A 13022-nucleotide genomic window follows, 5' to 3' on the forward strand; every position below is an offset into this window, starting at 1 on the left:
TACTCTGATTCAAATAAGGCTTGCCTATTGATAAGTCACACTGGGGAGAAACCAATGGCCCGGGGGAACTTAATTCACACATCAAACCAGAGGTTCCTCTCAGGACAACAAATGTATCATCAGTGCTTCTCCAGTACTTATCAGTCCTGCTCTGTTGCGGTACACACATGCAGGGCTGCCAATATGTAATTTCCCGTAGCGCTCAGCCTTGACTCCTAAGAAACACTTGACATGAATGCCGACACATTTCTACGGCAGCACAGCTCTGCAGGGAGGAGGCAGGAAATGCCCCGAGTCAAGAGCCAAAGAGGCAGACTGAAGAGGACGGATGAAGTGTATACACACTGGGAGGATCTTGAATATATTGCCTGGATGACATGATGGGGCCAAACAAGGACAAAACATAATATATACACACACACACACACGAACACAGGCAGATACTGTGCAGCCATATTTAAAACGGACAGAGTCAGGTATGATGAAGTCAAATAGCCTTGGACAGAGACAGAGCCGTTGGTAGAGTTAAAATGACCTGCACTCTTTTGAATATGTGATGACACCGCCAAAGTGAGGCACAAACGCCTGATTCATCAGAAATACAAGCAGGACACCAGAAAGTCTTCATATCTGACACTAATGCAATGTGAGTGCTGAGCTAGGTGGAGGAAGTAGCTACACTGTTCAACTGTGGAAAAGAACACAGAAACTCACAGACACACTCACTGGCCCGACCTTAAGAAACACAACGACTATGGCTTTATCTCAAGACGTACCGGCACAACAAACCCACAATATGAGAACGTAGTCAAAAATGATTTCACAAAGGACCTGGCATACGGAATCAGTGAGCCTCTACAGTCCTTGACAATATGACGGAACGCGTGCTGAAACGAGCAGCCCTGGCCTGAGGAAAACCACACACCTCCGGACAGACTTGCAGCGAAGCGTCGGGCATGCTCAGTCTCCGTACGAACCCGCTACCGCCTGTGAAGAAGCGCTCAGATCCCCAGGTGCCACTGATGGGCCGTCCCGTGTTGTAGAACATGAAGGTGTCGCTGCCGGATGTGGCCGTCAGACAGGTCTTGTAGCAGTAAGTCTTGGTCAGAGAGCCGTTCCCTCGCACCTCGATGTAATGAGGCTCCACCTTCAGGTCTCTCCGGAGCACCACGTTGTTACCTGGCTGTCCTCCGCCACCGCCGCCCCCCGAACCGACTACCGCGTTGCCGCCCCTGCCGTCAGGGGCCGCCTTCTGGGACACACAGCAGGGGGAGCAGGACCCAGGCTGAGTGCAGTAGGCGTGGCAGCGGACGATGGCCAGGACCACCACGGTCACCAGGAACACGAAGGTGGTGGCGCTCAGGGCCACGATAAGGTAGAGGGTCAGGTTGGAGAACAGCAGCGGGTTGTAGGGCCGGATGACCTTCTTGGGGTCGGGGGTCACCTTGGGCGGCACCTCCATGACGGCCACGTTCACCGTGGCCGTGGAGGACAGAGGAGGCTGGCCGTGGTCCCTCACCAGCACCGTCAGGCTGAAGGACGTGGAGTTGTCCTCCAGGACCCGACGCGTGGTGCGGATCTCTCCGGTGTGTTCGTGCACTTTGAACAGGTCCAGGTCTGTGGACTGATCCAGCACATAGATCAACCAGGCGTTGGGACCCGCGTCAGCGTCGTACGCCACCACCTTGGTGACCAGGGCGCCCGCCTCCGCGTTCTTCAGCACCGTCTCGGTGGAGCGCGTGCCGTTGCCCGGGGGATTGACGATCTCGGGCACGTGGTCGTTCTGGTCCATGATGTAGATGTAGACGGTGGCGACCCGGCTGAGGGGCGGGATGCCCCCGTCCTGAGCTTTGACCTGGAAGTGGAACTCCCTGAGTGACTCGTAGTCGAAGGCGCGCAGGGCGTAGGCCTCACCCGTGTCGGCCTTCACCGAGACGTAGGAGGTGACGGGGATCCCGTGGTTGTTGTCGTTCAGGACGGTGTAAGTGATGCGCGCGTTCTCGTTGACGTCCGCGTCCTGGGCCTTGACCGTGCACATGGACGCCCCGGGGGCGTTGTTCTCCGGCACGTACACCGTGTAGGAGGTCTGCTCGAATCGCGGCGGGTTGTCATTCACATCAGCCACGTCCACCTGGATGGTCTTCTGGGAGGAGAGGGGAGGGGCGCCGCCGTCAGTGGCACTGAGGGTGACGTTGTAGGCCGCAGTGGTCTCGCGGTCCAGGAAGGCGGAGGTGACCAGGGTGTAGTAGTTTCGGAAGGACTTGATCTTAAAGGGGAGGCCCGGGGGTATCTCCAGGCTCACCTGCTTGTTGTTCCCAGAGTCCCGGTCTGTGACGCTGACCAAGGCCACCACGGTGTCAGCCCGGGCGTCCTCCCTCACTGGGCTGGAGAGAGAGGACAGCACTATCTCTGGGACATTGTCATTCACATCAACCACCTCCACCACCACTTTACAGTGGGCCGCCACGGCACCGGGACCTCTATCCATGGCCTGAATATACATCTCGTAGGAGGTGGTTTCTTCATAGTCTACATTGCTTCTCACTCGGATCTCTCCTGTGTTGCTGTCCATGCTGAACATCTGTCTGACTCTCTCCGGAGTGTAGCTGCTGAAAGAATAGTAGACTTCCCCATTGGTACCCTCATCAAGGTCTGTGGCGTTTAATTTGATCACCAGCGTGTCTTTTGGTGAGTTTTCTAATAATTTGACTTTGTAAACTGAGCTGTCAAATAAAGGTATATTGTCATTAGTGTCCAGGACTCTAACATTTATTTGAGCTGAACCGGTTTTTGCTGGGGTTCCGCCGTCTGCAGCAGTTAGAATAAATTTGTGGTAAGGCGCCAGCTCACGGTCAAGGGGCTTCTTGAGCACGAGTTCAATATGCTTGCTGTTGAGGGAGGGTTTGTTGGAATCCAGCGCGAAGTGTTCGTTTGGGCTGAGACGATATAGACGAACGGAATTCGATCCCACGTCGGGATCCAGTGCATTCTCAATAGGGAAGCGAGACCCTGGTAAAACCGATTCTGTAATTTCCAGTTGATACTCGTCTCTAGGGAAATGCGGCGCGTTGTCATTTGTATCCCCAATCTCCACCTCGACATTGTGCACCTCGGATGGATTTTCAACAAGCACCTCTAAATTTATAAGACAGGTGCTGCTCAAGTCACACAGCGTCTCTCTGTCGATTCTTTCATTGACAAATAATTTCCCATTTTTGGGATTGACATCCACATAGCGTTTTCCAGTAGAGGAGGTTACCTTTATCTTTCGATTGGAGAGCATTCGGATATCCAATCCCAAGTCCTGCACAAGATCACCTATCTCCGCTCCATTTTCTAATTCCTCGGGAATAGAGTACCGTAATTGTCCAAGTGAAAGGCCACAAAATAATAAAAATACAACAAAAGAAAGAGGCACATTGTTTCCTATACAGTAACATATCCCTGTTACAGCCATTGCAAGCTCATGGGATCCGCAGACGGATTAAATACAGCTTTCCGTCTTTTTAACTTGCAGTACCTTGCCTCCCACCACCGCATTAAAATAGGCTAATTGGTTCCCCGTTAGATGCAGGAGAAGCGGCACATCCATTGCATTATTTCTTTAAATGGATACTTCTTCAATGCATTCATGTTTCCTTTGTCCGTGATGCCTTTTTTTCCTTTTCTCTGCGCGCGGCTGACGGGTGTGTTTCCCTGCCACTGGTACTGCGTAGGGGGAGGGGCCGTATGCTCAAAAACGTCTGGCTAGATTTTAGCAGCTTCTTTCCACATCATATGCAAACGGAACCGACGTGTCTTTTTCGTAATAAAATGGAGCAGCTATTACAACGTAACAACGGAGTACGCATAGCATCGATGCTGAAACATCGAATAAAGCGAGTGGGACAGCGAAAGGGAGAACAAGAGAGAGAGAAAGAGAGAGGAGGAGCACGAGAGAGAAAGACACCAAGTGTGATATAGTTAAGAGACTGAGCGCAAGAGTTGGGATCATGGGATATCAATTTCCAGACCTTATCTTTCTTCATTATTCAAGTTATGTTCTATTTGTATGATTTGCTTTTGAAACTTCACTGTATGAATATAATATTCTGTCAATTATGCTTATTTGAATTTGAGCCTGAATGACATTTAGCCAGACAGAAAAGTGGAGGACACAGAACCATGAGTGGGATCCAATTCAGTGGATAAAAGGCTGATGGCTCTACTCCCCTTCAGGTTGACACAACATCACGATGACCTTTGAACCCCAGACAGTGGTACATTCTCTTTAGAGTGTGACCTGACTGTCAAGGCTGACAAGACACCCAAGTTCAGACATACCCTCCATTCCCCTGAGAATCCTTGTTTCCTCTATGACCAGTGCACTTCTGAAAATGTGCTGGATTCCAGCTGAGGCACCCCCATTTGAGAGAGCAAACACAGACAAACACAAAAACTACACAGCAGAACAGCACCCTGAGCAAGGGAGAATGAGGACCCAGAATCTGCTACTGACACCACAGCAACAGAATTAAAAGAAACATCTCGTCTGAACTCCTCCCTGTCTCCCTGCCCTCACCCTCATCTCCCCTAATGTTCTCATAATTAATGGGAAATTACAGCCGACTGCAGCTGAAGAGTGTTAATGCAGAAACAGAATGACTAGATGTGACAGGGGTGAGCCCAGAAACAGAATGACTAGATGTGACAGGGGTGAGCCCAGAAACAGAATGACTAGATGTGACAGGGGTGAGCCCAGAAACAGAATGACTAGATGTGACAGGGGTGAGCCCAGAAACAGAATGACTAGATGTGACAGGGGTGAGCCCAGAAACAGAATGACTAGATGTGACAGGGGTGAGCCCGGAAACAGAATGACTAGATGTGACAGGGGTGAGCCCAGAAACAGAATGACTAGATGTGACAGGGGTGAGCCCGGAAACAGAATGACTAGATGTGACAGGGGTGAGCCCAGAAACAGAATGACTAGATATGACAGTGGGTGCCCTCTAGTGCCCATGACTCACTGCAGTATTGTAGAAGGTCTCAACCTTGCACAAATTGGATAGCGCCTGCTGATATCTGCCCAGTCCATCCCAACACCTCAAAAAGCCAACAGAGACTTTCAGATTCTAAATTTGTCTTATAACATATGTACATCAATGCAAGTGATTGATATTAGATTACAACATTAACAGTGTTCACCTATGGATTCAGATCAGTGTCTGGTCTCAGAACAATAACCTGAAAAGTATCCTGGTCATCTAAAATTAGTTGAAACATTCCCTGGCAGGCTCAGAAGATGTGGAAGCAGATTAATCTAGCTTTGAATTTCCCAAATCTGCATCCTGTGCATTATCTCAAAGCGTCATCCCGTGCATTATCACCAAGCACCATTCCGTGCATTATCACCAAACATCATCCCGTGCATTATCTCCAAGCATCATTCGTACATGAGGTGGCCACAAAAACTGCATGGCCTGAGTCTGGGACTGTGTACTAATGTAAGCGTGTCTGTACGTGTGTGTAGCTAATCCACAGTGTCATAGTTTACTCCATGCGAGTCACTGAGCCCCAGGCGAGGAATTTTAACCCTAAACTCCTCCATATGAACTCTGCCCCAGTACCAGAGCTCCGGCTGTGGCCTGATGACCTCACTTCCCTTCTCTGGGCACTCGGTTGTAATGAGAGGGCTCTGGGCGATGAGTGATGATTTCCAAGATCCTCCTCATCAGTTCCAGCCAGTGTATTCTCTGTCTGCTCTGATACACCGATCCGAATGGGTCGAGCATCGCCAGCCAGTCTTACAAGCTGACATTGTCACTGGGACTAATAATATGGCATTGAGCATGGGAAGGTGTAACAATCATGCGGGGTCAGCAATAAGAAACCCCTTCCCTACACACATATACAGCTCTGGGAAAAATTAGGCCTCTTAGTGCCAATTGGGCATCGTTTAAATGCCACGGCCTACCTGAGCATTGTTTCTGACCATGTCCATCCCTTTATGACCACCATGTACCCATCCTCTGATGGCTACTTCCAGCAGGATAATGCACCAAGTCACAAAGCTCGAATCATTTCAAATTGGTTTCCTGAACATGACAATGAGTTCACTGTACTGAAATGGCCCCCACAGTCACCAGATCTCAACCCAATAGAGCATCTTTGGGATGTGGTGGAACGGTAGCTTCGTGCCCTGGATGTGTATCCCACAAATCTCCATCAACTGCAAGATGCTATCCTATCAATATGGGCCAACATTTCTAAAGAATGCTTTCAGCACCTTGTTGAATCAATGCCACGTAGAATTAAGGCAGTTCTGAAGGCGAAAGGGGGTCAAACACAGTATTAGCATGGTGTTCCTAAAAATCCTTTAGGTGAGTATATATATATATACACACACACACATGCATACATCCATACAGTATCTCACAAAAGTGAGTACACCCCTCACATTTATGCAAATATTTGATTATATCTGTTCATGTGACAACACTGAGGAAATGACACTTTGCTACAATGTAAAGTAGTGAGTGAACAGCTTGTATAACAGTGTACATTTGCTGTCCCCTCAAAATAACACAACACACAGCTATTAATGTCTAAACCACTGGCAAGAAAAGTGAGTACACCCCTAAGTGAAAATGTCCAAATGGGGCCCAATTAGCCATTTTCCCTGTGACTCGTTAGTGTTACAAGGTCTCAGGTGTGAATGGGGAGCAGGTGTGTTAAATTTGGTGTTATCGCTCTCACACTCCCTCATACTGGTCACTGGAAGTTCATCTTGGCACTTCATGGCAAAGAACTCTCTGAGGATCTTAATTTTGTTTTTTTGCTCTACATAAAGATGGCCTAGGCTATAAGAAGATTGGAAGACCCTGAAACTGAGCAGCAGCATGGTGGCCAAGACCATACAGCGGTTTAACAGGACAGGTTCTACTCAGAACAGGCCTTGCCATGGTCGCCCAAAGAAGTTGAGTGCACATGCTCAGCGTCATATCCAGTGGTTTTCTTTGGGATGTAGACATATGAGTGCTGCCAGCATTGATGCAGAGGTTGAAGGGGTGGGGGGTCAGCCTGTCAGTGCTCAGACCATACGCCGCACACTGCATCACATTGGTCTACAGAGCAAAACCTTATTGAGCATCTGTGGGGCATCCTCAAACAGAGGGTGGAGGAGCGCAATGTCTCTAACATCCACCAGCTCCGTGATGTCCTCATGAGTGGAAGAGGATTTGAGTGGCAACCTGTGAAGCTCTGGTGAACTCCATGCTCAAGAGGGTTAAGGCAGTGCTGGAAAATAATGGTGCCCACAGAAAATATTGACACTTTGGGCCCAATTTGGACATTTTCACTTAGGGGTGTACTCAGTTTTGTTGCCAGCGGTTTAAACATAAATGGCTGTGTGTTGTGTTATTTTGAGGGGACAGCAAATTTACACTGTTATACAACTGTTCACTCATTACTTTACATTGTAGCAAAGTGTCATTTCTTCAATGTTGTCACATGAACAGATATAATCAAATGTTTACAAAAATGTGAGGTGTGTACTCACTTTTGTGAGATCCTGTATACTGCAGCATCTGTTGCCAACAGTTACAGTTACAGAATGTCTTGCTATCAGCAGTTACTGTTATGTCATGTTGTCAACAGTTACGTTTATGTCATATTCTTAACATTTAATGCCATGATTGATTGAATAATCTGATCTTGATTTTGTGAGTTAACAATCACTAAGGTAGCACAGTTCAAACTTAATCCAAACAGCAACTGCAGAATTAGTGATTCATGGAGTGAGAAAAAGCCAAGAACATGAACCATGTGAAGCACTGAAGATTTCTATTAGATACAGGTCCGGGCTACGAGTAGACAAATGTCAGCCTTTCATAGAAAGCCAAAAAAGTCCTATTCTTCTATGTTCAGTGATGCCCATTCACAGGCAGAGGGCGTCAGAGAACTACATTATCTAGCAGATTCAAACAGCTCAGCTTAGCTTGGTCTGCCACCTGCAGCCAGTACTTAACAAAAACATGCCAGCCAAATAACACAGACTGCCTGAAACATTACATTCTCAGAGCCTAGACCTCAAAGCTGTATGTCCATGCACATGAAAGAGCAGACTCCATTAAACACAAGTCGTATACTTCCTGATGATTCACTCATCACTTATTAATGACACACATCACATACTTCAGTGGTATATTACAGGTAAAGGGATCTTGCAGTGTGTCTTTGTACGTGTTCTCTCTCTCTCACCCTCTCTCTCTCTGGTTCCTCCTCTTCCTCCCTCCCTGTACAATATATCTCTTCTCGTCACATGCGTTCATGTCAGTGCTGATCTGTAATGATGGTTTGTTGTTGGCTCAGGCCCATGACCTTTGAATGTGAGCAGACCAAGTGATGTGTGTGGAAGAAGGACAGTCGTATTACAGTAGATGACCACAGACTACAGTATTATTATTACGGTAGATGACCACAGACTACAGTATTATTATTACGGTAGATGACCACAGACTACAGTATTATTATTACTGTAGATGACCACAGACTACAGTATTATTATTACGGTAGATGACCACAGACTACATTATTATTATTACGGTAGATGACCACAAGACTACCATCAGATGTGCCATGAAATTGACATTTAGAATGGGCATGCTGCATCTTCCTGCGCAAGCCAAATAGCATAAGATATTGTGGGAGCTATTTTGTACGATGAAGTAGAATGTAATAGTGAAGTGAAGACTGCAACTGTGTGTGTGTGCACGTATGTGTGTCACACTGACGAGGCCAGCAGCTGCTCCCCCTCCCGCTCCCCAGTCCCTGCCCAACAATACAGGATGAGAGGTATGACTGATAGACCAGACGACATTCGCGAATCATCTGTCCAACCAATAACCAGGGAACACAACACAAAGACACGCCGACCACAGAGAGGAGAGGGGAGGAATGAGGCAGGGAGGAGAAGGAGAAGCACACATTGAGATGTGTCTGTGTGTGTCAGGCCACACCTTTTCCCCCATCCACTGCCTTCGCTCTGGCTTCACTGGTGCAGTGGAGAAATACAGGGTGGAATAATACTGGCAGGAATCCTGCACAGCCCGCAGGACAACGTGTGTGTGTGTGTGTCTGTGTCTGAATGGGAGTGTGACTCTGCATATTAATTGACACACCCTCCTTATTGCTGTTCTCAGCGTAAACCAAACACAGATGCTCCTGAATATTTCAGTCTATTAATATCAATCTACAATTGTGCCTGCATTCCCCTGGGCGTTGGGAGCAGGTTTGCTGAAGGCAAAAACACAAGGAGAAGACCTCCCCTCCCAGCCCTCTTCTCTCCATCGTCTCTCTGCCTGATGCAGCACGACTTACTACAGTAAAATTAGTAACAATATCAGTCACACAGTAATACTGTGCAGAAGACCTAAACACAATGTATCTTGCAATCTCCATTTCACATACAATAGGACGGGATCAAATGTAGAAATTGACATCACTTCACATAGATCCCTCATTAAGAGATGCATCATCTCAGTGTGCAACACTTTATATGTAGGGTAAACCAGTAAAAACAGCCAAGAAATGCTCCCAATAGGTCTTAATAGTAATCCATAAACCCACCAACAAGAGGTGGGCTGGAAGTGAGTAATCTCATATTCTCAGGGAGGCCATGATTAACCATGAGAACAAAGAGACTGAATCTGCTCAACTGGTTCATCCTGACTCCTGACGCACTTACAAAGAGTTAGAGGAAATATGGAAATCGTATTAGGGATTAGTGTAGCTCTCTGTTCAGGATAGCAGGCTGTAATACAACAGGACACTGTGACATTTGTGAAAACCTCAAAGACAAAAGCCAGAACCAAGAAAAGTCTGTGTTATTAGGAGACCAGAGAGAGTGAGGGGGAGATATAAAGGGAATCGGGGGGAGAGGGGGAGATAGAGAAAAGGGGATAGAAGAAGAGAGACAAAGTGGGAGAGAGATGGGGAACCGAGAGAGAAAGGGGGAGAGAGAGGGGAACCGAGAGAGAAAGGGGGAGAGAAATATAGGGATCTGGGGAGAGAAGGAGGGGGCCAAAGGGGGAGAAATAGAGGGAGTCAGGAAGAGAGGGAGAGAATAGGGGATAGATAAAGGGAACTGAAGAGAGGGAGAGTGAGTGGGGGAGAGACAGAGCAAAGCACTGGCCCAGGCACATCTCTCTGGGGATTGAGCCTGCAGTATCGCCCTCAGTGCAGCAGGGACAGTGAATCCTAGTGCCTTTCACACATAATGCAGGTGGGATTGGTTCAGCGTACCCAGCTGCAGGCCCAGAAGCCTCTAATCCATGTATCTGCCTCGGCCAGATGGACCTGGCGGAACCAAGCCTGCCCCACTTACAGCTGGACTCATCCACGTCCTCTGTTAAGGACGCACGACTGACCCCCAGGGATGGCGTTTATGCAATTGTCACCTACTCTCAGCGACAACAATGAAACTAAGGCAGAGGAGCTGAGAGGGACAGTGACACAGTTTAGGCCAACTGCTCTTGCTAGCATACACTGGTGAAACTACGGGCCTGAAAACTGAACATCAGTGTGTGTGTGTGTGTGTGTGTGTGTGTGTGTGTGTGTGTGAATAAATAAGTTATAAATAAGTTGAGTAACACAGGTGTGGAATCTGAGCATTAACAATTACAATATGAATGTACGTTTCATTGGAAGTGAATGTGCCTGGATAATGAGAACAACAGAAACATCTCTGTTTAAGAGTTTTCTTAATTTCCACCCTAATGTTGAGTTGTTGTGTAGATAATAATAAGCACATTTTTACTAAATGCTAAAATATTAGATGGGTTGGACACTACATCGAAATCTTTGGTTAACAAAAGATGCTGGCTAAATTGATAGGATAGTCTGAGGACCATAAACATTTGTCCTTTTTAATGGCTCACCATAAATGGGTGGAGCACAGAGCTTCAGGATGGGCGGCAGATCCACTGGGATGGCCTCTAGCAACCTTTCCCATTACATCAGAGTAGCCTATTACTAAGGGTTATATTTGAGTGTTCAGACTGGTCTCTTCTGTGGTAATTTTACCAACACAAGCAAATTCAGTTTTGGGATAAACAAAGATTAAGTGAAAGCTGAATATATTTTCCTCTCATTAGCTTAAAGGTTGAAATTTATGATATTGAAACCAACTGAAGTGAGGGTAGAGACCTAAAGTCATCCCCCATTGTTGATGATAGAACAATTCCCTAACATTTTGGAGATTAATCAAGACACTGTTTGTGTTTGCCATGAGGTAGTTTGGCCGTTGCCTGTAAAAATGCTAAATTTGTATGCTGTAGCTATGCTAATACAATTGCCCTGGTAGTTGCAACAGGTAAACCACTGCACATGGGCTGGGGTTTTTCACTCCTACAATTTAGTTGTGCAGCTTATCCCCTAGGGAGCCAAACAATTTAGTTAGGCATGTGCCAGGAAACTACAGGATATTACAAAATGCATAATAGCCAATTTCACAGACCTGTGTGATGGTACTGTGGTAAAGTCAAATTTGAGAGCTGTTTAGCTATGTTGTAAAATTAGTTAATAGGTTATATGGTTTATAATTCCTTCACACAAGCGACCGTGTTGCACATTGATGTCTTTGATGGTGTTAGTGAATGGAACCATACCCAGTGGATGAAAGTCAGATGGACTGTTGAACCACACTAATCATTGTTTTGTAGTTATACTTTCAACAGATCAGGACATCACAACCCCTTTTCTGATGATACATCACGTCACTGACTGGACACAGACAACTGAGTGTGTGAGTACCAGCAAAATGTTCAAGAAGGATTTCTACAACTACACTGGGTGAATCTGTTCCAAATCTTCCTGACCACTCATATGGCAGAACGATGACAGGGTCAGAACACTTGGCTTCACACTCCATTTTTAGATGAATCATCGACAGTGAGATGAGAAGAGAATCCACCTGAGAGTCCTGAAGGACTACACATACTACAGGTCAGAGTACCATGGGCCAGTTGACTGGAAAGGTCACATGGTCCCAACACAGTGGAAGACACTGTTGTGGTGTTTATCTGAATTAGTGAAATGTTGGAGACTCACTACTCCACTACACACCTACACTGACTTGTTAGGACAACCAGGCAATTTGCTGGGTCCACATCACACTGACTGCAATAACTGGTATTGGAACTTTCATCACTGATGCAAGACAAAGAAAACTGAAGACAAGATCTAAAGGACACTTCTTTCCTTACAATCTAAGATTTTCCTAAATTAACTAATATGGTGATTTCATATGTATGAAGGTTTGTTTCTCGCAAGACAGGTGGGAAACACTGTACGATGACAATCCCAGTATTGGACTTTGGCGTATTTTGTGATGATGCTTAATGATCTACATTATGACAGCTATCAGGGTATGTTTGAATTGTGAATTGTTCCCTATTATTGGTGGCTCCTGTCAAAGGTAGATGTTTTCCCTATTTTAAAAGTAGAATCTGTCACAGGTACAACAGGATATGCATAAGTATTTTGGTATGATATTGTCGCATGGATCATGATACGGACAAGGGGGGGTTTGATTGTTCAATGGACTTAGGGGGACATGTTTTAATCATGATGTCATGTTGAGTCTGATTTTCTGCTGAACACCATTAACACTGATAATAACCTGTTGATGTCAATGTTTCTTGACCTTTATAATCTGAGGTGGGGACAGGATTGATGACTGTCAAACATTGAGTTATGTGTCGGAGTGTGGTGTGTCAATTGTCTTGTTTACAATCATTTTCATTTGAGGAAAAATAAGACCCGATTGGTCAGATACTCTTTTTGTTGCTTCATCTTAGTCATTTGTAACATAAGTGTGTGGGCCTTTTCTTTTCATTAGGAATTTAATTGTACTTGTAATGTTTTATTAAACATGTAATGTTTTTCTTTAAATGTTTGATAGGGGGGACTGTAGAATCTGAGCATTAACAATTATAATATCTATGTACGTTTCATTGTAAGTGGATGTGCCTAGATGATGA

At 46.2% G+C, this 13022-nt stretch overlaps 1 protein-coding gene across 13 annotated transcripts in view; it reads right to left on the reverse strand.

Annotated features, from left to right (window-relative positions):
* LOC105024623 (protocadherin alpha-C2) overlaps positions 1 to 13022 on the reverse strand; it is a 98689-nt gene that overhangs the window by 17679 nt on the left and 67988 nt on the right. Inside the window, exon 1 of one of the 13 annotated variants that reach the window (XM_010902514.5) lies at positions 926 to 3955. The exons of the other annotated variants lie outside the window; for them this stretch is intronic. Coding sequence (XP_010900816.2) covers positions 926 to 3457 — 2532 coding nt within the window. The 5' untranslated portion in view covers positions 3458 to 3955. Of the gene's footprint in view, positions 1 to 925; positions 3956 to 13022 lie in introns of those variants that run through there. 13 annotated transcript variants of the gene reach the window in all.

This window comes from Esox lucius, chromosome 7, assembly GCF_011004845.1.
Source record: "Esox lucius isolate fEsoLuc1 chromosome 7, fEsoLuc1.pri, whole genome shotgun sequence".
In the NCBI taxonomy this organism is placed as follows: domain Eukaryota; kingdom Metazoa; phylum Chordata; class Actinopteri; order Esociformes; family Esocidae; genus Esox; species Esox lucius.